The sequence below is a fragment of the Myzus persicae genome, unplaced genomic scaffold (genome assembly GCF_001856785.1).
Source record: "Myzus persicae strain clone G006 unplaced genomic scaffold, MPER_G0061.0, whole genome shotgun sequence".
NCBI lineage: Eukaryota > Metazoa > Arthropoda > Insecta > Hemiptera > Aphididae > Myzus > Myzus persicae.
Window position 1 is genome coordinate 94,365 of NW_019104192.1, and position 25,613 is coordinate 119,977.

The window sequence follows — 25,613 nt, forward strand, 5'->3', positions numbered from 1 at the left end:
TAACATGTCACACGGGGCTTATTATTTCGTGCATACAATTATTATTACTCGCTAGACGGAACGCTTCAGGTGAAACTCGTACCGAAAACTTATAATTGGATTAATATAGTTTTGATCTATATTCTACACAGTGTGCTGTAGCTTCTCTCGTGTTAAAATACAACGTCTATGTTTGTCGAGGGGATGTTTCGCCAACGAATTTTGACGCTACCTTCTGACGAAACTCTAACTAGGATTAGAATTTAAGTAGATAAGCTTAAATTTTGAATCTAAGTCCTCATACCACTAGGGTCCCGTGGTGTCATTATACACGCTGGTTGGTGTATTGTTTCGTTAATCGTAAACATGAATCTTTATAACTCTAACCGGTTGCAGAACAGTTGTTTCTAGTTCGATTTTAGAGACAAAAATTTATATCGTAAAAACGAAAAATAACATTATTATTATTGAAGTCATCGCCCAGTCAATAGGTTGAGTACATTTTGAGATATTTAATTTGCCCGTACCTATGGTTTATTTTTCTCAAACGATTGTTTAGGTAATATTCCAAAAAATCTACGATATGTCTTCCAAAATTTGATTAACTTTCATTTTCCCAACTATAACGTTAAGTGTCTGTTATCGATATAAAAATATCACTGCCATAACCGATCTGGCACATCAACTCGAATACTCGATCGTGGACTCACTCGCAAAAATCTTCGCGAGACAACGTTCCGAGTTGAAAGTACCCAGTTATTGAGCCGATGTTCCGTCTATAAAATTAATATTGCGTAGGTATACAAACAATCTACGTGGATGATGACAGTTAGCTTTATACCATAGTATATCACCATACTGTACCTAACCACACTAATAACGGTTTTTATTGATTGATTTGTCTGTGTTTCTTCAGGTCATACCCCGTTCTCCGTTGAACGTCCGACCGGTGACCAAACAGCCGAACGGCGTCGGCGTGCTCAACTCCGCCCTACACATCGTCGCTGCCAAGCCGAAACTCCAAGCCGAACGCAAAACATCGGCAGCCGTCCAATTGAAACCGCTGGTGCCCATTCCACTGCCGTGTTCACCGGGCCAGAGACGCTCCTGCAAGACGACCGCGGGCCTACCGCTGACGGTGGCCACGGCGCTCGCCCGACATCGGGCCGCCCCGTCCCGGGTGGTCGTGTTGCCGGACGGCGGCCGGTGTTCGACCGACGCCGCCGGCAAGCCCGTGTCGCCCCTGATATCGCCGACCCGGCGGAGTCTGTCGCCCAAGGAGGTGGTGCGGGGCGCTTACGTCCGGATGCAAGATCCCACTGAGTGCCTGGAAACGAGCCTGGACGAGATCAAGTCCGTGGTGAAGCGCAGTGACAGCTACAGGCAGGCCAACGACACCAGTCCCAGGCTGCTCGCCAAGTCCCCGAATATGCTGATGGCGCTACAAAAGGCCCGCAGCGAGACCACTCAAGGTAATCATTTTACGGACAGGACGGATATTTGGTAGACACGCTCTATATCACACACACACACACACACACACACACACACACACACTTCGGCGTGGCCACACTCACTGTTGTATAATTATTATACGCGTATAGTGCACTACTTTGACCATATAATAATATTATATTGAGCACCGTATTTTAGTGGATGTATATAGTTTGTTTTATATAATATATTATTCCGTGTCGTCACTGATTATTTGTATTTAGTTTTGCATTCACGCACACCACCTACCCATAATATAATACTATATTATATCACAGTAATCAACTAGTCGGTGACGTATTGGAAAAGTGTTTTTTTTTCTCTAACCAAAACAGAGGAGAAGTTTATTATCCGTCGACCTAACCCGAATCGGTCGAATTTGTAAATTTTTTTCCTCCCTTGGGAACGGTGTATAATATTAACCAGAATAATTTATGATTATATTGCCGCGGATAACAAAACGGATGTCACAATAATATTAATCTTTAACTAATAATTATTGAAAAGACACAATTAAATTATGTTCCTAAATTTATTTTTTTTTATTTATACTAATTGACTGTTTTGGTGTGAACTGCATGAATTTTTGGGTTTTGTATATAAAAATTTGTATATATTATATTTATGTATATTGCACATAGAATTTAAGTATATAGATTAAGATAAGACATGTTTGTTAATCGTCCAAACGTTACACTACATTCAAACAAGTTCGTTTGGTTTCTGAGAAAATGTATAAGTAAAATAATAGTGGACATAAATACAATACGTTGCATAATCTCATAAATGACTAGTTAAAATATACAAACATATACTTCAAAGTAATTTGATGATTTTATTTTTTGTACCTACATTATTTACCTCGAAAATAATAATATTTTATTATTAATTTTTCATTAATTATTTTGTTTTGTTAAAAAATAACTTAATATTTTTAGCTGAAGTAGGAAATTCTTGATTTTTTCCTGAAAAATTATTATTATAATTATTACCTTAGTACCGTTTACGATTATTTCTTTTCTTAACCTAAATGAAACAATTATAATTTAACTCTACCATTTCTCGACTGGATTGAACAAGATAACGGTGCTATTACTAAATGTGTACATTATACTTATACAGTATACATATATTATACTAATTGTTTTATATTAAAATTATTTACGGTACAACATTAAATTATACACACACAGATAAAAATCTGTGATATATACTGAAGCAATCTAAATATACTTTTAGTGAAAATGATTTATTTATTACTCATAAAAATTATAAATAAATAATATAAGCCACGTAGATGCCTAATAATATATTCCAATGCATTTTAGCAAAATGCTATTTATTTACCATTTCTTAAAACTTTTTCAATCTATAAACGGATTAAACTACTTCAATGGTCCTATTTATTATTCATATACTATACTACTATATTAAATAAAATGATTTCCTATACCTAATATACGATTAAAGTATTGAAGATTAAAATATATATTATTCACATATACCGAAGTATACTTAATATTAAAGTTTATTTATTAGCTTTTCTTTGTAAAATCGCCGAAGTTTGAATTCCACGTTTTGAATAAAATGAACTATCTTTTCAAAACAGAATTTTATTTATAATTTCTTGAAATGTATTTTCATTTTAGACGGTAGGTAATATGATTATAATACACTTATTGTCTAAAATAAAAATAAAAAATGAATAAAAAAATAATATAATCATATTATATACACTCAGTTTATTTTGAATCATAAAAAAAGCATTTCTCAAGCCTTGTTCGAAAGAATTATAGAGTTTTAGTTTTTAGAATTCGGTTTATTATTAATAGCATCTATTATTTCATTTTTTTTTCAATTAACAGATTAATCTTGTATTTAAATTATGAATATGGCCACAACTTATTTCACTAAATATTACACTAATAAATTGTCCTTTTTCCAAATATAGTTGCAATACAATGTTAATTTATAATTTCTAAAAAAAAAATCATTTACCCAATTCATCAGCTCTACAATTTTAATTAAAATTAAACTCAATTCCAACAATATCCATGTCAAAGGATTAGGAAAGGTTTTGAAGTTATATTCCACTTTCAGATTTTTTAAGACTATATATCCTTTGATAATAAAAAAAAAACCGCATTCCCAAAAATAACTACTGGCGTAAGTCACTATATTGGTATACTTGCCTATAGCTTATACGAAATATAAGTATTAATAAATGTAGGACAAAAAATAACCTTCCAAATAATACAAACTATAAACAAGGATACGCCTAATTATTTCAAATTCGTTTTGCTAAGGACAATTTAAAGTTAGATAGGTATATTAATAAGGTGTTTGTCTTTACCGATATAACCTCATACTTTGTAACTAGTTTTCTATACATAATAATTTAAAACATGAGTATTTTTTAAATCACCAACAGTGAACTATCGAGTATAAAAGATTGTTTTTGTATTTATGAGAATAGATATTAGATTAAGTTTGCGTAGGTAAATAATTTTGCATTTGTAGAAGTTATAACTTAATACTTTTTTATATTATTTAATATGCTATGATTTACCTCGAGTGCAATAATGATTGTGTGTAGACTGTATAGAATATTTATTGTAAATATATTATTTTTGATTTGCATGCACTTTTTATACTAATTAAACGGATTTTATTTATGTTATTTGAGTAACGGTTTTTATTTATTTATTGTTAAACCTTGTTGAGATGACTTGATTTTATACTTTATAATATTTTGAGTCTCTCGCGGCTACGGTGTATTGTACATTTTATTAATCCATATTTACACAAATCAGTAATCACACAGGTATATGTATATTATTCACACATTTATTTAAGCTTATAATTATACTTATCACAAATCGCTTGGGTTTACATACAAACTAGTCATTGTTTTGTCTTGTTTTGTTGGCTACCAAAAGTTTCGACTTTCACACTGGTAGCTTAATAGTATTTGAAGATTATTAACAAACTAGACTAACGAAATAAGGTAAGACAGTCACGTACCAATTATTGCACACCAGTATAATGTTGTGTATAGCACACATAAACTATTGTACATTATACCTAACATAGTATCTAGAAAATTTGAAAATTATTAAATTTATATGGGAAACACAATATATGAGTGAATAACCAATATGATAAATGATGACAATTTAATTTATTTAACATGATAGACATTAAACATATGACCGAAATGTTTACATGATTTTGGTATTTACGAGTATTGTTAATAAAATGATAATATCTATGATTTTTTACATTTTTTACATTTTAACCACAACTACATAAAGTGTATTTAGCCAAGGGTACCTAGTCTAAAACTTAACTATACATTAATTGAATACCTATTTGAATGTAAAATAACTGCTAAGAAAGATTCATGTTGTTTTAAATCATTGTTTATCGTAATATTGCCACAATTAAATTCAAGAATTTACAAATTTTCTAGATACCTTCACTAAAATCCTGGGATATTGATGGCTTATAATCCAAGAAACTCCACGTCCCAGCATTTGAATATCATTATTAATGTTAGTTACCCGCTTAATAATGAAAAACGAACAAAGTGTTAATAAGAAAAATACTATAACGTTGGTGTATAAAGGTTTTTTATACCTGCCTATGGGTAATCTTGTTAAGATCGACTCGTTCGGTGTTTTGTCTGTACAATGCATAGTTGTGCGCAAACTCCTACTTTCTAATTTAGCCTTCCTGCACTGTAGTTCTATACAAGCGTGCTGTTAACCGGTACACTTGTGCCTGTGTTTCTCGTTGAACGCCCGCGTAGGTGTATATCATTATTTATATAAATTCTAAAATGCCCGCACTGAAAACCGAACGAATCACCCGCACCGAACATCATAATATATTAAAGGCAATATTAAATTATAAGGTGCACACTCGTATAGTCCTATACCAAGTATGGTAAACCGTGAAAGAGTGTTTTTTTTTTCAAATCGCACAGCGTACATAATTGGGTTTATTGTATTTTCAACAAGAACGATGAATCATAAATTTGTTATTGAGACACAACCCGACTATATGGTCTACACGGTATATGAGATACGAAAACACTCGATTCAAAATATGCAGTGACACTTGTTTTTTTTATATTACAAAACTACATTTTAAAAAAATCACAAGATATTGTATAATAAATATTGTTATTAAAAATAATTAATTAAAAAAACCTTTCTTTTCATCGCTTGCATTTACAATTTAACAATTTAATACTTATGCTATTCTACTTTACCTCAATAATATTATGGAAACTCACAATCATAAAACTAATTTCCAAACCAGATAAACCAAAACACTTAGTGACTCCTTACCGCCCAATAAGCTTATTACTAACACTATGAATTACCCCACAAAAAAGTTTGCCCAAACAGCCAACGAAAAAACCATGCCTAATTATTAATGTATTTGAAAAAAGAACATTTCCCGAATGTATTTCTTGATGGCACATATACGTTTGATTGTGTCCAATACGATGGATCGCTTTTAAAATTAAAATCATTATATTAACCACTTTATTTTATCCAATTTTAAAATCCTATCTTGAAGACTGATTTTTCAATTTGAAACATAATAGTTTTCATTCTTCTGGAAGCAACCTGTCGCCTGAACTATCTATAATATTTATACCAATGTTCTCTCAAAAGGCCAAAGTAATAGTCTTACAACTTATCGACTTATGTAGATGAAACCACTATACTTATTAAACTATACCACAATACAAAGGCTCTAAATAGAGCAGCCCATAACATAGATAAAATGTCACTTAAACCATTTTAATAGGTTTAATAATTATTGGAAAATCAAGATAAATGAAAGTAGGTAGGGCCAAACAAAATTCACCCTTAGTAGTACAAAAACCTCAACTATAACCAAACAATGTAATCCTATCAATTTAAAATGGAACTAAATACCTGGGAGTCCATCTGGGCAGTAGATTTACTTGGACCCCAACACACCGAAAACAAAAAAACAATCCAATACACGTCTAAATATCCTCCAGTCACTACTCTGTTATAGCCTCTTATTCAATGAATTTAAAAATATAATTTTAATAATAAAGTATAAAATAATCATAACCCGATAATTCGATTTTAATCGAATGGTATCTATTCAAATTTAGATTGAACCCAAGCCTTCCAATATAATACCTACTATACAAGATTTCCAATACAGCCCTTGATATATGACCAATACAATTCACTTCATGGTGATTCTTAAAAGAAAATGGCAACGCCATAATCTTGAATATAATAAAGCAAAAGGACATATTATTATAATATTATTAGGTGTTGTTGATGACAGTATTAACACTCACACCCATCTATTAATATGTAATACTCTATTAGTATTGCTTTAACACGTTTATTTACTGTCTATGCTTCTTGTTTACATTGCATAAATAATAATTCTTATATAATAAAAAAAAAAACTTAGATATTATTTGAAAATAAATGTCTACTATGTCCTCGATCCATATGTATTATTCGACGCAAGTTATTTATAGTTTGATTCTATAATATTATATGATATTAGTGTTATTACATAGCAAATTACACGAAGTCCAATATATAGGTACACCAGAACTCTCTGCTTCCCCTATCCCTCTCACTAGAAATCTCATCCCACCCACCCGTGACATGAAAATCGGCCATCGATGTCCCAGCCATCCCATTACAGAAACATAATACACTTTGCTCTCCGACATCCTTCGCCCATAAAGGTTAGGTAAACGATACTTGGGTATTGTATCTATCTTAACCTAAAACCCTAAACGTTCACAGCGTGTGTAATATCCGATTTTCCGTGTGCACGTTTTAGATACAAACCGTGGAACTCCACTCGCCTCGACGTCGGTGAACGGCAACAACAGTGGCCGCGAATGTAGCGCCGGCCACGAACGGAACGTTTCGGCGTCCACGCCGGTTAAGAACGATCAGAGCGGCGGCAGAATCGACATGAGCAGCAACAACATATCGCCGATACGAGACTACCGCGCAAGCCCGACTGCAGGACGCCCGCAAACGCACGAGACTCAGCAACACCGGACACCCATGCCCCAGTCACCCCCCGGTAACGGACACCGTACACCCGCGGTACAGCAGCCGTACATACGTCCGGCGTCTGGGCGGTCGGCCATGGACCTGTACGCGGCCATTCACGAATCGAAAAAACGGTTGCTCGGCCAACAACCTGCGGCGGTAGCCGTCCCTACTGCGATACAGACGACACAGCATCGGACACAACCGCAGGCCACCTCAGTGGTGAGGCGACCACCGGAACGTCAGTCGGACCGGTACCGGCCGCGTGGCGACGACCGGTCGGCCGCACGGTACGACTTCAAGCGGCTCTTGTTGCAGACCAACATGGCAGGAGGTAGGCGAGCTCAACAATCGGCCGTGGTCCGGCTCCAGCAACCACCACCGCCGCCAAGGGCTGGCCCCTCGCCGGTGCCACAGCTGCTGTCGACAGCAACCAGCGGTCACTTCAGGCGAACGCCGTCCAGTTCGTCGTTCCGAAAATCAAACGTGCTCGCTTCGACCATACAGGAAGACTGTCGTGAAGACGAGGACTGTCACGGGGCCTCGGTCGTCCCCAGGTCCTCGGCACTTGTCAGCCGCACGCTAAAAGGCCTGCAGTCCGCCGCCGCGCCCACGTGTTCTGCTCTGGAAACGTCCCTTTGACCGATCTTTGACGACGTAGTTACTTTACTGCACATTTGCAGCCAGCCGCTGACACTTATATTTTTATCCTTGTGCTGTCTGCTACAGTTATATATTATTATCCTTTTGAGGCCTGCTGCAGGAAGTCTCTCGACTTCTATACGTCTTTGAGCGTGTGTTATATATATTCGCTATAACCTCGTGAATTTCGTGGTATAAGTTTATAATATTATCGTAAACAATAAAATATGTATATCATAATTTATGTGACGTGGGTATTTCTATCGACCGTTACTGGCCAGGACCAAATTGTTGTTTACGTTTTTTATTTGCGAACGATTTCTGTACTCTTTTTTTATCTCTTTTGTCAATATGTTAATATAAACTTAAATTAAATAACACATCATAGGCATAGTATATAGTATTAATTAATCCACCTATGATGGTATGTAAAGAATCGTTTCAAATTGTATTTTATTAGACATTGTATATGTATTGTATAAGTACACACATAAGTAGTTTATAGTTTTGCGTATTAATGTATTATAATCGTATATGCGTCTAGTCTTTACAAATCTACGAGTTCGAGAATGTCTCGAAATAACTGAGATTTGATATAATTTAATTTTTATTATTAATGTTGGTAATATTATTTATTTATTTAATTTTTTTTATGAATTAAAAAATGTTTTCGTGTTTACAAACGCAGAGAGGACGTTAACTGTACCCAACCGTTCATTATTTTATAGTGTAATGAAGTTATTTTAAGATTAACACACGTCAAACCTTATTGTCTACGCAAAATAGCCAAACAATTAATATAATGATGACGTGTAATTATTTTCATACATTATAAAATATACTTCCTAGCTATAAATTATTATTATCGACTCGAATATTTAGTCAACTCATCTGTGGAAAAAATTTTAATTCTCAATATAATTTATGTACTTAAACGTATTTGTTTATTTTTTGATTTTATATTGTGAACTAGCGTTAAGATAAATAATATTCGTGATCAAATTTACATGAAGTTGCTCACGGAGATTTTAAAATGTATAGTTATGGTACATAAATACATAATATACCTACAAAATACAAATACATTGTACTTATATCCAGTTTAATGTTTATTATATTTTAATTTATTCAGAGAATAATTCAAAGGAAATGATACAAAAATGTTTTAATTACTTACTGCAATACTGCAGATCATTGAAGATTCGAAATGTTACTATTTGTTATTTGTTTACAAATATATGATAATTAAAAATAATCGATTTTGAATTGTTTTATTCCTCAATGGCTAATATAGTAGTAGGTACCTATACCTCACATAGATATATTTCAGTATTTAATACATTTTGATAATTATTTGAAATAGGATTATAGGAAATATCATTTATAAACCCAGTTATAAATAAATGGAAATTAATCTTCAGAAAATCAAAACAGTTCTTAAAAATCAATAAATGTACTATTTTAATAAGTACCTAATCAAATTAAATACCTGTGTAACATTGTAACAATTACTAAATGATAAATACTCAACTCAAGAAATATTAATCAAAAAGACTTAGATGGGCGCAATTATTTTTTTTTTTTTTTTGAAATAAGTAAGTATAGGACTCCTCAAGGCCCCCAGGAGAAATGTACGTGCTGTTGTTGTCCCAATAGTAATTAGAGTGGTACACTGACACTGCGATGTGGAGAGTCGTCGTCAGACGCCTGAGAGATCCTTACTGCTGACGCATTGATCAAAGATGTTTTTCGGGCACCGCACCGTCTAACCGTTATTCGCTTACGTCGCTGCGGGCTTTGAACAGTAGTGAAGTTCAATCTCGTCCACTCACACCCTAGTCAATCCCGTATGACCCTCGATAACCACCGGAAGTCACCGTCGGTCAACCAGTTTTTCGAGCACCCTTATGCTTCATATAGTGGCTGTGTGTTCACGTTTCACCACTCATACGCAGTTGGAGGATGTTTGGACGCATGTCTATCGCCATCGACAACGAAAGCGATATGGTACGTTCGGCTAACAGTGGCATTTCGAGTAGACAACTTTGCCCAGTTGCCCCCCCCCCCCCCCTCAGCAATACGCCACTTGCAGTATCAAGAGCGAGATCGAAACTGTTCCTGTCGTCATAATAAAGATCATAGGTCTAAAGGTGTAAGTAAGGATGGTGTCCAGACACGTATAGCTGCCGAACATTGAACTCTTGACTGACAATTCAGAACGTGGACAATTAAACACACAGACTTTTGGATGCAACTATGCAAGTTAATTTAACACATAGACGATTTGACCCAACCGAATTCTACATAGAGACAAATTTCAAATATTATCTTTACATATTATATAATTCTACTGATGTGTGTGTCACTGAACTCCTAAATGCCTGGACTGATTTGAATGAATTTTTTTGTATGCGTTTGGGTGACGCCCTGGACGGTTTAGATTCACAATTGGACACGATAGGTCCAACTCGGGGAGTTACTCAAACAGAGATTTACGAAGGAAATATTTGTTTATATACGGTTATAGGAGAAATATAAATATATTTAGTAGAAATCGGTATTTTTTTTTTGTTTATTGGTTCTGCAGTGGTTCATCGAGTAGATCAGGTATAAGCCTGCACACAATGTTATTTTCACAAATTGCCTACCAAGGTGGCTAAGTTGCACTTATAGGCGCTCATCGGTCCGCAATCAAAATAAAAGTAAAACATATTATTTATATGAAGTACTCATCAAGCGGGGTCCACATCCACAGCAGGCGGGCATAATATACTGTTCGCATTATCACCATCGAGTCTCATATAGAGTTGGTATTTTTAATGGGCAACAAAGTATACGGGATCAGCTAGTACCTATATAATATACTTAAGAAATAATAATAGCATGTTGTTCGTACTTATTTATCTTTTTGTTAGTTGTTATAATTTCTATATTATGTTCACGTTATCGATTATCGCTTATTTATACAATTAAAATCTTCATACAATAAAATTTAATAATTCACAATTTATGGCTAGTGTTGACTTTATCAATAGATAACGCTTAAAATCGACGATATGTTTGTTATTTAATTAGTTATATATCCACGTGCCTAATTGTCGGAGGTGTTTCTGCTTTTATATTTTTCATAAAGATGTCAAAACTAAAAACTCTATTAGGAAGGTACATCAAAAGTACAAAATAGTACCTGATATTATGTCACATCGTCCAAAATATCTAACTTATTTATATATTATATTATTTTTAATTATTTATGAATATTTAAATGTATTATTTCAAATTAGGTATGTATACATATTGTAACATCTAGTGTGTTGATATTTAAGAGGCATCACCCAAAAAATAAATTTCATTATTATTTAGGTAATTGTTCTAGTTCCTGTAGTAGAAGAAATTAATTTTCTCACGTCTATAATATGTCTGAACGTTTAATTGTCCGCTCATCTGCAGCAACATAAGAGGGGACACCCTACGAACTGCGGCTTGTACAAACTCATATTATACACATTTCGAAGGATTTAGTGCCTCTTGTTTGTACTCAATGGGGTGTAGAAGTAGAGTTTTTAAGAAGTTTTGGGTGGGTAAAAGCCAACAAGTGATAATTTAGTATTAGTATAAGTTTTTATTGGTATGGTAATAACTATGACAGGTAGTTAAAAATTAAAATGAATATGCCAGCGCGAATTCCTTTATCAGCTTATTGTCGCTGCAGGGTTAGTTCAATGTTATTATAATATTTGACCCTTGAAATATTTCAAGTTTACCACGCCACTGGTTGTACTTGCATGATATTGTTATATACCATTTACTTTATAAATCTTATGTATATAGGTACCTATATTAATATATAATACATAGGTACATAAGGTGCAATTCCTAATGGTATCATTTTTATTGTTTTGGTAGTTCGTAATAATATTTTAAAGACTAATTTATTATTTGCAGCACAACAGAACAGCATAGGAAGATAATATGAAAAATAAAAATGATCGGATAACCTAAAATCCATCACCTCTGGCAGCGTATTATCAATAATGTTATGATATTTTTATATATAAAATATACCTGCACTAACTATCAATAGGAAAAAAAATAGTTACCTAAATAAATATTAAATATAATACGAAATTATTTAACTATTCTGAATAGGTACAAGGTACTAGCTGATAAAGATAAATTATTATTTGTTCAACAAAACTGCCAATAATAATAGCATTGCTTAAAAGTACTAAAAATCATTTTTTTTTCAACGCCTGACAACTGACAAGATAATACCTATTTAAATCCTATTATTAACACATAAAAAAATAGAATCATTTTTATTAAATTAGGATTTAGGTAACACAATTGTTATTACCAGACATCAGTTATATACCTATTCAAATTTACAAATAGTTTTTACTTATGTAAAGTAATGAAACATTATGAAGTATGGGTGCCTACCTAATACCTATGATATATATTATGTACCTGATCGTATTGGTGCTTTTCAACTGTAAGAAATAAAATGTTATATATTTTACAGAAAAATACCACTCATAAGTATAAAACGGGTACCTACAGAATAATACACATCGAAACGTCCGAAATCCCCGTTAAACTAATACAATAATATATCAATAACAATTTGATGGTCTTTGGAAAAATAAAAGCACCTGAAATACTGATCGCATGGTAGATTTGGCTGGCCAATGTAAGAACGATGAACATACTCCCTGACTAGTAAACATCTTCGACCTTTTCAATGTTCTCGGTCTCGGTCTCGGTGTCGGAAGTCAGATCTAGTTCATTTGCAAATTCTACTGTGTTCCATTTGCCTACATGTCGTATCCGCACAAAAAAAATGACTCCAATCAATGAATTTACTTTCTACGCCGAAGAACATACCGACGAACCAGAACAAAAAGTAATGGGTAGGGTATTTTATGGAATCAGGTGTAATGGAGGCGTCAACAACATCGCAGATTAAATATTTAGTTTAAATAATTAATTATAGTAAAATAATTTTAATCAATTCTTGTTCAATTTAATGTTGTTGCATAAAATATGTTTTGTTTTTGATTTCTTTAATAAAAAAAAAAAAAACATTATTACAATTATTTAAATTAAACATTTATTATGTTTTATTTAATCTGTGACAATATTATCATCGAGGTGATTTCGAACTCCAAGAAAACGACCAGCAGAAGGCCAAAATCGACAACGTCGTAGAAGAAGTCATTGAATCGCTGATATTGGTTGTTTGCAGTGATGCGTCGTCCAACCGAGACGCACCGTCAGCAGGGTTGCAGCCAGTTGAATCCACCGCGACTTCTGAGAACGGACCGCCGGGCGACGCGTTGCAAAACCCTGGATGAATAAGACATGCTGGCAGAACACTTTCGGTGAGTTGGCTGGCTTGATTCGACAGTAGCACCCGTACAAGGCGCTCTACTTCCTCGAAACCGAAAGTCGAAACTCATTTGCGGCGGTGCGCGGCGTGGAGACGCATTAAACACGTTGTCCGCGGATTATGTTGCTACTTGCTGCCGTGGCGATGGCGTCCACTTAGCCGAAGACATCGAACAGTGTGACGCTATGACGTGGTAGCTACGTAAAATGATCAGAGAGTATCATGAGAGAGAGCAAGTACGCCGTACGGTGCTCGGCGGTAAGTCACCCGCACACGTTCTCCGGACACCTCCGGCGAGCTCGCGGGAGTAGCGGCCGTAGCGCTGGGTCGCGGGTCGCCGATGACGCGTGAGACCCTCTAGCGGCTCGGTTGGCGCCCAGCTGCTGTCCGATCTCATGGAGCGATGAACCTTGACGATGACACAACTTTACCGGCGCGGGAATTGATTCCGCTATTCCTGTCCGATGACGGCATCGACGGAAACTTCGTTTCAGGGTGAGTGGTATACGACTATGTGATAGGAACACGGATGTCAGCAGAGCGCTCGCCGGACCCACGAAAACACAGACGTCTCAGGGTCTGGCGGTGGTCATTGGACGAATACGCGGCTAAAGAAACACCGCCAGTGTGAAAACAATTGCTGACTATATTAATAAATGTACTTACTTTTTATGTATACGAAAAATTATCGTTTCTTTTTGTTTGTATTGTCGAGTTTATAAATCAATTGCGAATTGCTACATATTTAATGAATAATAAAATCGTTACAATATGGATTTTCAACTGAAGTCTCGTTAGTCGTTTATATAGATTATAGAATAATGACCATATTGACTTGCAGTGTTACGCCGTGTCCTACGTAACGCAGGCAACTCGGGGAAAAACACAACAGCTTGTATTTCGTCGCTCGCTCTAGCGACGAACAGCATGGTCACTGGTCAGATTGCAATTCGCTTGCGTTCACTGCGTTAGGACATGCCGTAAGGCTTATACGCTTACACATAATATTATATTCCGAGAAAAATAATCAAAGTCATCAAACATTGTACCCCATGAAAACTGCGAAATTTAAATAATGCATCTAATATCTATCGTATTCGTACGCATAGTCTCACCTCTCTTTCAGGGTAGATATGCAAGAAATCCATCTAAGCTTTCTAGCTTTTTAAACACCTTCAGTATCTAATGTATAATAATACTATATACTAACACAAAATTAACCATAAGTGTCCCTTTTATTTTAACTCGCTAGTTGCTAAACGTATCTTATATAGGTATATTTTGTGCCTGGAGAGATGAGAAAACTTTACCGTTTTACGCATGCACATTGGCGGTAACGACTAACGACAGGTCCTAGTCGAATTTCCCCCACTTTGTGCTGCGACGGTACAATTTGAATCCTTAAAGTGGCTCAACCCACCCCCTGACATACGTACTTGTAGTTTGTACTGATAACATAAATTTTAAATTTATTGACTTAAGTAGTTAAGTTATAATAACCTAACTTGAACAAATCTTGTAACAGATAGTGTACACTCGGGAATCACTTTTTGAATTTGACAGTACAATAACTATAGCCTACTATAGTATAAAAGTACTAACTAGTATCATAATATCAATTCCGTAGTAGTATAAATGCTATTACTTTAGCACCTCATCTGTTCAGTAAGTTGTTTTTCTCTCTACCACAAATAGATATAAATCTTAATTCATGCTCATTGGTCATTACTCGTCAAAATTAATTTGCACTAGATATTTTAATAACATATTAAGATTTATTTCACTTGAGATTTTTCATGACCACTAGCAAAAATACTTTTCTTTGATTTTGAGATAGATAGAGCAAGATAATGCGACAAAACAATAAAAAGTGTAATTAACATTTTTTTTTTTAATCATAAAATACTAAACACTAATTGACCAGTATCTCAATTATTACAAATAGTTTTAAATTAATACAAGATATTATAAAAATTGAGTATAATCAGAACTAAAACAAATATACATTAAAAAATAATATCTTACTCAAACTGCCATATAAAAAGGCGATAATCATACCAGAATTATTCGTACATCAAAGTTGAAAATGTTTACTTAACTAGTTGTAGTACATAATCTACACTAAATATTATTAGTATATATTTTAGTATTAATATAGTTAATATAATTAATACTAAATACCTACTGAACATTTTATTATGAAGGTATTGTTGATGTTGAAAGTACCTATATGTTATTTAAAATTTAATGACAATCATTTAATGCAAACCAACAATTTGTGTACCTGAAATAAAATAAATTGATCATTGCCATTAATTTGAATTATTGATTGTGACCTACAAATTACCTAATCAACTAACTTCCTGTATGATAATTGATACCCACAAAGACATCTGAAATAGACCAAGCTAGAAACCTAGAGACCTTCTAAATAAATTTGTCATGTACCTACCAATCAGATGTATTATACTGTATAGTTAATACACTATAGTCTATAACTAAGTTCTTTCCCAATTCTGTTATCCCAGTAATTTATTTACATGTATTAGGTATCTAATCAAAATTACAAATTGTACATTTCATATATAGATACAATAGATGAATTGATAACTTAATGATAAAAATATGTTTACACCAAAACACTGCCTAGGATTTTTTCATTTTTTTAAATTTTCAGGTAATATATAGTAGAATCCGTTTAATTGGGACGCCGTGTAAAGAGAACAAATTGGTAGAGTCCCAAAAGAATATATTCAATTAATTAAGGCAGTCAGATAATGAGAACAAATGGATAGCCACCCAATTAAGTGGATTCTACTGTACTTATATTTACAAACATAAAAATCTATTTTGTGGTATGTATTTGCAATAATATTTAACTAAGTATAACTTGTACTAAATGAATAAGTTTTTTGTTGAAAAGATATTAGTGAACAATTTAAAATGATCACTTATAAATATTTTTCTACAGTTCTTTAGAACCTTTAGATCTTTGTATATCTTAATATATTTTAATAATTGTAAAGCACATTCTTTGCGTTGAAGCCTACTATATTTAGTCCTAAGCAAGTGGGAGCTTTGTTTTGAAAATAATAAATAGAAATAGGTGTACATAATATACCTAAGTTTAAAATTATAATATTTATGATAAGATAAAACTAAATACTGAAAGAATTGATTTGAAGGAATTGGAAAGAATTACTAAATAAAACACCAGACATTTGTTTTATTTATACTAGGTATATTAAACAATATTTATTCATGACATGTAAATAAGAACAGTTTGGAATATAATTCATAAGATTTAGAGAGTATCAGTTTTGTTTAGAATGATCAAACGCAAAAGCATACTTATTTTATTATTGAGCTTGGACATTAGGAGGTGGATTGCTCATCATAGGCGGTCTCATATTTGGTGGCATCGGGGGCATCATTGGTGGTGGCGCACCCATCGGCATCTGTCCCATGGGTGGTCGCATCATTGGTGGCATGGACATCATTGGCGGTGCGCCCATAGGCATCTGTCCAGGTGGCATGATCGAACCTGGTGGCATAGACATTTGTGGCGCCGATTGGCCCATATTCGGTGGCGGTATACATACTCCCTTCATACCGATCTTGCCAGCTTTGTATGCAGCCGTCGTAGCATCGATCAAATTCTGAGCCTGTTCTTCCATCCACTTCTGATAATAGAACTTGACGTTATCCTTGTGCTTGCGGCCCTGGCAGTGAGTCTTTCTCACAGACGGCGAATCGTGCGTCAGGTACGTATCGCAATAATCACAATAATATTTCGGCATGATTGCGGTACGCCACTAACAAAAATACTAATATAATATTAATTGAATAACAATGTTATTGCGATCGTTTTCGTTAATCGTTTTTATTCGTAAATCGTACTAAATACGACTTCGAGAGTACGGTCTTAAAATAATTAGAACGGAAAAGAAAAATTTTAAGAATTTTTGTTTATTGCTTTTATCCGGGGAGAGCGTCGCCGATGATAACAATAATAATATCTATCACGTTTTCCACTGTGGCCAACTTACGGAACAAAGTGAATCATGTCAGACCGCGTCGGAATAATTTAAACTTTTTTAATTTAGTGACAGAGATGTGATATTCAATTTTGTATTAATTGCACAATTATTAAAATAAAAAACTTTAACGTGTTGAATGTTCTGCGGTATGAGCAACAAAATTAGTAATATATTATTATCTTAAATTGTGGTTGTGAATCTGTGACTACAGCATCAACATTTTTTAATATTATTATGTGTCTATGCTTTTTCCGACACTGACCAAACCGATAACATGACACTGATAATGCGGCTTTTTAAGTTTTCAATTTATTTTTTATCAATAATTGTTTTTTGTATCCCCATTCCTGAAGATTACTTTGAAAAATAGCACTAAGCATAACTATATTTACTATTTTACTATTTCGGTTTCATTTCACAATTTCGCACGTTATTTATAATTGTTTTGATCAACAGTCAATGATCATTATTTTTCTTAACTATTGACTGCAATTGTTTTCAAATAACCAGAAATCATGTTCGTTTGCAAGCTCAATCCTATGCGATTCACTACTATTGCAAAGGTAACATTTGGCAGTAGAATATTATAGATTTTATCATTTTTACGTTCGTTTAAACAATGTCCTCTTGTTAGTTGACTTTAAAATATTTAGATTTTGTATAAAATATTCAATTTTTGATGAACTTGTGACTACCTACTTTATGATGAATTTTTTTTATTTGCAGCATCAAAGACTGTTATCGAGAGAACCATCTATCCTGTCATCAATTGCATTGGCAAGGTTTAAAAGTAGTAATCCGTTCAACACTGGAATTCTATTTGTTCCACAGCAAGAGGCTAGACTACATATTATTATATTAATTATTTTAACATCCATAGATATACAGCTCTAATTTTTTTTATTTTAAATTAACATATTCCTAGTAAACTGACTATAAATTCATCAAATTAAACTGAAAATATAAAAAAAAAATTTTAATTATGAAGAATTGAGAATAATTATTTTCTAGTAATTAGTCTGGTGGTTCTTCTATTTTATTTTTTATCAAATCTATCATATAAACGACTTAGATACCTGACATTAGTACAAAGATAGTTTTAACATACATATATATATAGTTTTATAATCCTGAACCAATTGATCTATGTTTAAACATTTATGTTTTTTTTTAATTCAGCAAATTTGGACCTTGTAAGAACATTTTTAAAGTCCAAAACCAATGAAAATTTGTTTTACGCAACAGATAGCAACTGCAATTTTTACTAGTTAAAAATATTTTATGAGTAGTTTATTTTGATACTAGCCACCTCTTTACATTTTATTCCCCAACTTTTTTATGTAATATTTAATATTATACTTTGTTATAGGCATGGATTGTTGAACGAATGGGTAAATTTAATCGAATTTTAGAACCAGGTTTAAACTTTTTGATACCTTTCTTAGATCGCGTTGGTTATGTTCAAAGTTTAAAGGAATTAGCCATTGATATTCCCAAACAAAGCGCTGTAACCTTAGGTCAGAATGAAGTTTAATCTTACAATTAATTCAAAAATATTTATTTTTTAATTTATATTTTAGATAACGTAACACTTAATATTGATGGTGTATTATATTTAAGAGTCAATGATCCTTACTTAGCAAGTTATGGAGTTGAAGATCCAGAGTTTGCAATTACTCAATTGGCTCAAACCACAATGAGGTAACAAAATTGATGAATCTAAATTGAATCAGTATATCATATTATATTAATAAAAATTGTATAAAACTTGATCTAGTTGATCATAACATAACACCCTCTTTCAATTTTTTTTCATTAAAAAATCTTTGTAGTTAAAAAAAAAAAAATTGAAACACTCATTTTACCACGTTTAAATGTAGTATACCAATATAAGTCTATTTAAATGTTTTTTTATTGTTATTTATAACTTTTATACTATTGTTTATTAAAGCTAATATTTTCTTATGATAGATCAGAATTAGGAAAAATATCTTTAGACAAAGTTTTTCGAGAACGAGAAAATTTAAACTTTGCAATTGTTGAAAGCCTGAATAAAGCAAGTGCATCGTGGGGACTAATATGTTTCCGTTATGAAATTCGTAAGACTTTTATCTTCTATGTTCTTAGTCTTCTATTTTTTTGTTATTTGTAATTATTAAATGTAAATTATTAATTTAATTTAATTTAGGTGATATAAAACTTCCTAATAGAGTACAAGAAGCTATGCAGATGCAAGTGGAAGCTGAAAGGAAAAAACGTGCAGCTATTCTAGATTCTGAAGGTATTCGAGAAGCTCACATAAATGTAGCTGAGGGAAAAAGACAATCAACCATTTTAGCTTCAGGTAACTTATTGGAATCTGTATGTTCTTAATGTGTATTAAATCTTTTTTAATACATGAATTGCAGAGGCTGACCAACAAGAGCAAATTAATAGAGCACAGGGAGAAGCCAATGCTTTATTAGCAGTGGCTGAAGCCAAAGCCAAAGGAATACAATTGATAGCTGATGCTCTTAAACAAACAGTTAAGTTTAAGTACATAATAATATGTTTTGTTTTAAATACTATTTAATATTTAATAATAAATTACGTATGACATAAATAGTCTTTGTAATCAATACTAATAAAAAACAATTGGTACCTTATAATCTTATAATTATTAGACAATAGATTCTAAAAACATTTTTTTTCCTTTTAGGATGGTTATAATGCTGCATCTCTTAAAGTAGCTGAATCATATGTAGAAGCTTTTGGAAAATTAGCCAAATCTACAAATACAGTTATTATCCCTAGCAACACTTCAGATGTTTCATCAATGGTGACACAGGTAAATAATGTTGACAATGTTTAAATAATAACATGATTGTGAAGTTTAGTTTAATTAGAATTAATTGTTGTTTTATTTAATATAGGCCTTGTCTATTTACAAAACATTGACAAGTAAATCTAAACAGTCAAGAAAATTGAGCGAGGAAGACAAATAATCCATTGTCAATGAACTGAATGCATGTTAAATTAAAATATAATTTTATTTCATCATATTATGAAAATTGAGATGTTAAAACGGTGGTTACTAAAACTCATTAATATTTAAGTTTTTATTAATTATTAAACCTCGTTAACTATATTATATTATTATAAACATGTGTTTTTAATAAAAATATTTTTAAATCTTATTTAATTTATTTAAAATCCGGAAAAGGTCACAAAAAGAATCCATGAATCTAGATAAAATAATAAACTGCTGTGTACTTACTACCTACCTGTTTTATATATTGCACCATTTGTTGAAACATTTCACTTTTTAAATTATTTTTTTTTACATTATATGATAGGTCATTCTTAGTGTTCAAAGATATTTAATATATAATTATTAGGTAAGTATTTACCTATATTTACTATATAAACAAAAAATGTTTATTTTTATTGATAGAATGGTCCAGTTAGTTGTACCACCAATATAGTAAATAAGTATTAAGCAAGAAGTGTTTTTTTTTTATTAACTGGCTTCTCTGGAACAAATCAAGGTTACTATAGACATGAGTGGATTAAAACTGCCACATATATCATACCCATATTTGAAATTGCTATATCAAAATAACCTATTTAATCAATTATTGTACCGTTAATGACTATAATATCAATTTTTGAATAGATGTAAAAAGCTTTTAAATTCTATTAGGTGTCATCTCCACATTTAATATAGTACATGTTTATTAAATATTATCTGTTGAATAAAATTTAACAGTTACTAAGTTAAGGTGAATAATTTCGTTAAAATAGTTTTACATCCACATATGCTCATTTTCTCACTATCAGTTTGAGTTATTTTATTTATCACTTAAAATAAAATTATTTATGCATCTAAAATTCTCTCAACGTCTTGAAAAGTAGTTGATTATCTTTTATGTCGACTCTAGTGTGTCTTTATATTTACTCAATGTTGTTTTCACCATAACGGATACAATGTTGTATGAGGTCATCAAAACCTGAAATTTCAAAGAATTATTAAAATATTAAAGGGTTATTGGTTCTAATGTAGTTTTTTTTTATTATTGAAGCAATATATGAATACTTACGGAAGCAAATAGATGTAAGTTGACTATTTTATTCGTTGAAAGATTCATAATTTTTTGATTAGTGTCATTAATCTGCATGGTTAATAATACTAACTTTTTAAACTTAAAATTTTTCACTGTCAAAATTATGGTTGAAAATCGAAATATTTCTACTGTAAAAGGTGTTGACAGTCACAAAAATAAAAATAAAACGCGTCAATAGCCTAATACCAATAGCCAATAGGTACATTTATCGCTCCGCTCAGAATCTAAAATACACCTACCCTGTGTAATAATTATTTTATTATTATTAGTCATTTGCCATGTAAATTGTTAGTTTAATGTCCATTGTGTATTTACATATTATACTGTAGAATGCAGAATATACTAATAAATTAAGTTATTGTTGATCAAACAAAATCGATTTAAAACATTTATAGACATCGTCATCATGATCATGATCTAAAAAATAAAATGTACCAATGTAATCCACCGTTGTACCTATTTCTATTTTCTACAACCTTGATGTAATCTTTATGATACTTATAATATTCACTAATTCATTATCATATATTAAATGCTACTATAACAGTATAACCTAATAATATTATAGGTACTAAAATATTGTATTGAACTTAATTTGGGGTAAATACAATAATCTGTGATGATGGAGCGAGCCGCGTGGGACGATTGTAATTAGAAATTTTGTCATTCTTTCATTTTTATTACGCTATCATAATTATTGTTAACAAAATATAAAAAATGAATGCCTTAGGAATTTATTATATGAAATTAGTTGCGAATAATGAAAAATTCATTACAGTATAAACTTTAAAGCCAATAGGTACAGATTATTCCCAGTTTTTACTCAGACACCGCAGTCAAACGGATTATTCTGATGTTTCTAATTAGTAATTACTCATGCATATGTTAAATATGAGAACAGTCAACAGTTTCATGGTTTTAGAGGTTATATGTCTTATGTTCTTTTCATTATTTTGAGTTATATTGCTCTGTAGTTCTGTACATAATATTAAAGTTGCTCAATCGACTATGTTGGCCTCGTACTTGGGCTCGTTGCCCTATTTATTTTCTGTTTTACGATAAAAAGTTCTACTGTGTTATAATTAATAAAGAAATATACCTAATATCGATAATATAATGTCAATATCATAATATTTTTAAATATTGGTAAAAAATGTAGTTTCACTTTTCTGAAGGTTTTCATTATGTCCGACGTTCTTAAACGCTACAGTCAGTACTTTGTATTGAACAGTTATCGCCCAACCAATAGACAATAATAATACATCGATCGTCAGTACTAAGTTAAATGTTTTCATTCCTATTTCCTATTATTATTTCGAGTACCTACTACCTACGTAAAACAAAATAAAATACTCATTAATCATTATAAGTGTTTACGTCCAAAGGATATCGCCTGTTTATAACGTTCTCTAAGCGCTGATTGTCATTTTTGTAGGCTATGAATGAGCTTATCATTATTGGAAATAGAATCTATTCAATGATCACAAAAACGCAAAAATTGCAATATAAGTTTGTAAGTTGTAAAACTCTGTTACGATGTTTGTACAGTATTTTAATGTTATTACGGAAGTGTTTGTTCTTCAAAAATATTACATCTGTAACGTCCAAAAGGTCTAGAATTTTTTTTCTGTTGATTATGAGTATTATCACTTTCCACTCAGTAAGATAATAAAATAAGTTAGAGAATATGATCAGAAATAAATCAATAACGTCAATAGCGTCTTCCAACTCCAACAAAAATCCACAATTCTCGAAACCAATTAGACACTGGCATATCACAGTTAATGCAGTAAAAGAAACTCTGTAAACATTTCAACCTAATATCTTTTTTCTGTTTGGATCAAATATTTGATAAAAACCTCATTGCTTCAAAATTTTCAAATTAATGGCTGCAGAATTATCGTTTAATGTGGCGATCGGACTCAGTTCCCTTGTTCGGTTCTATAAAAGAAAATCTTTAATGTAAGACTTTTTTTCTATTTAGATGATAAGATGAAATTTTGATTTTTGGTTATTTTTGAACTTATTAACCTCATTAGAACATTTTCAAAAATTATATTAAAGAGAGGTATTTAATATTTGCCCACTCCTCAAAAAAAAAAATGGTTCACGCAGCTACGCCACTAATAAACATATTATCTATTTATATATATTATATAATATATTATACTATTATAGTAAGGATGATGTAAATTGTAAACATTATGTGAAAATGATATTACATTATTACCATATATTGAAAACTAAAGCAATTATTAATATTCTAACTTCGTGTGGTAGTGTAGTACTATTGTTAGGATTATTATTATTGTTATTAAATTACTTAAAACTTTAATTTACTAAAGTTTACTTTCCGTAAAATTAAGATTAGGTATAGTGATGTTGAGTTCCTAGATTATGCAGTTCAGGGTATTACTATCCGTGATATTACATTCCACATTTTTCTTGTTTCGTAATTTTAAGTTCCATACAATTTTGGTTTGAACGACTAGGTACATTTCGTTATTTTATATTCCGTAGGATAACGTTCTGCCATTTTACTTTTTATATTTTTTATCATTCCGGTCAATTATTCTAATTAATATATTAATGCTACAAGTAGGTACTCACAATTGCATGTATAGTATGACCAGTTGGTCTCTCGAGGGGTAGATCTATCCTAGAAAAATGGTAATAATTTCACACGCATAGGACACGGAAAAATAACACAATATTACAAGGTGTGTGTGGCGATGAACGCACACACAGTATACAATTTAAAAAAGTGGTAATTCGTAGCCACACAATAATATAATAATATATTAATAAAAAAATAATACGACAATAACATCCGGTATTAATAATAATTATACAATTTCACTAAAATATGAACTACAAAAATAGTTCTCGCAGCTTGGCGAGTATAACGATACTGTAATAAAAGAATAATAACTACACGAAAATTTTATTGTGTAACATTAATTGTATGTGATGTATGTGAGAGACAGAAGAGAATACATTTTCAGGTATCGGTGAAGGCTTAGTTAATTTACCTTCGTGGTCGATAATTTTAATACATAATTATAATATTCTAGGATAGCATAAGAAGTGCATAACATACATAATATTTACTGATAAATGTATTTATGTATATAACTATATGTTCATAAATGAACAATAAAGGAGTAATGGACAATAGATAAAGACAGTCGTACCTACATAATATATTATCTAAAAATAATAATATTGCTTATTGGTGAATTACATTATATTTGTATTGCAATTTTTATATAAATATTGAAATAAAAGTTAAAGTAATGATGCCTTGGTAACAGCTCAAAATAGTTGATAGTTTATTGTATATTTGTGTGGTATGTCTGTCTGTCTATTTACTCATTGTTTTCATCATGACGGATACAATGTTGTAGGACGTGATCAAAACCTGAAATTGCCGTATAGAAATATTAAAGCAACAAAGCATTAGTGGTTTTGAATAGAATCTTGTTATTTACATATGCTATTATTTCTTTTATTAATCGTTAGCCAGTAAATAAATACTTACGTTAGCAAAAAGTTGTAAGTTGACAATTTTTTTCGTCGAAGCTTTCATCGTTTTTTTATTAGCGTCGTTGATCTGCATAGTTAATAATAATAATTTTTTAAATTTTAAATCCATCATCGTCCAATTACAAGAATATATTCCAAGGTTGACAGATTGCTTCTGCATGTCAGGTCCGTGAAGTTAGCGGAAAAATGTGAGCACTAATTTCCGCTATACCACCACTATTTAGTGCTAAATTAGTGCTAATCAACGGAACTATTTTCAAAATTAGTGCTGTAGTCAGTCAAAAGTTACAGGGGGGCTTACCTTTCTCCGCTAACTTCACGTAGCGGGTTCAAC

The 25,613-nt window shown here is 32.0% G+C and overlaps 4 protein-coding genes and 1 pseudogene across 4 annotated transcripts in view; 2 read left to right on the plus strand and 3 right to left on the minus strand.

Moving 5' to 3' along the window:
- The window catches only part of LOC111039814, a 43,349-nt gene extending 34,057 nt beyond the window's left edge, over positions 1 to 9,292 (plus strand). Inside the window, exons 7-8 of the mRNA XM_022323450.1 lie at positions 896 to 1,451; positions 7,336 to 9,292. Of these exons, the coding sequence (XP_022179142.1) occupies positions 896 to 1,451; positions 7,336 to 8,198 (1,419 nt within the window). The 3' untranslated portion in view covers positions 8,199 to 9,292. The remainder of the gene's footprint in view (positions 1 to 895; positions 1,452 to 7,335) is intronic.
- Positions 9,293 to 15,844: 6,552 nt separating this feature from the next.
- LOC111039811 (U1 small nuclear ribonucleoprotein C) lies at positions 15,845 to 17,606 on the minus strand. The gene is made up of 2 exons (XM_022323448.1): positions 16,942 to 17,606; positions 15,845 to 15,874 (listed from the first exon to the last, which is right to left on the minus strand). The coding sequence occupies exon 1, from the start codon at positions 17,388 to 17,390 to the stop codon at positions 16,950 to 16,952; it is 441 nt and encodes a 146-aa protein (XP_022179140.1). The 5' UTR covers positions 17,391 to 17,606; the 3' UTR covers positions 15,845 to 15,874; positions 16,942 to 16,949.
- Positions 17,607 to 17,953: 347 nt separating this feature from the next.
- LOC111039810 (stomatin-like protein 2, mitochondrial) lies at positions 17,954 to 21,108 on the plus strand. The gene is made up of 9 exons (XM_022323447.1): positions 17,954 to 18,193; positions 18,357 to 18,467; positions 19,000 to 19,147; positions 19,211 to 19,331; positions 19,602 to 19,729; positions 19,819 to 19,974; positions 20,039 to 20,154; positions 20,329 to 20,457; positions 20,543 to 21,108. The coding sequence occupies exons 1-9, from the start codon at positions 18,146 to 18,148 to the stop codon at positions 20,612 to 20,614; spliced, it is 1,029 nt and encodes a 342-aa protein (XP_022179139.1). The 5' UTR covers positions 17,954 to 18,145; the 3' UTR covers positions 20,615 to 21,108.
- LOC111039812 lies at positions 20,670 to 21,880 on the minus strand (the record flags this gene model as incomplete). Its single annotated transcript, XM_022323449.1, has 2 exons — positions 20,670 to 21,619; positions 21,710 to 21,880. Coding segments are annotated over 2 exons (255 nt in total), but the record flags the coding sequence as incomplete, so codon positions are not given.
- LOC111039813 lies at positions 21,618 to 25,352 on the minus strand (annotated as a pseudogene).
- Positions 25,353 to 25,613: the final 261 nt, after the last annotated feature.

Coding starts and splice junctions, on each gene's coding strand:
- LOC111039811 (XM_022323448.1), bottom strand. CDS start 17,390: ATGCCGAAATATTATTGTGATTATTGCGATACGTACCTGACGCACGAT.
- LOC111039810 (XM_022323447.1), top strand. CDS start 18,146: ATGTTCGTTTGCAAGCTCAATCCTATGCGATTCACTACTATTGCAAAG. Junction 18,194..18,356: donor GATTCACTACTATTGCAAAG/GTAACATTTGGC, acceptor TTTTATTTGCAG/CATCAAAGACTGTTATCGAG. Junction 20,155..20,328: donor CTGATGCTCTTAAACAAACA/GTTAAGTTTAAG, acceptor TTTTCCTTTTAG/GATGGTTATAATGCTGCATC.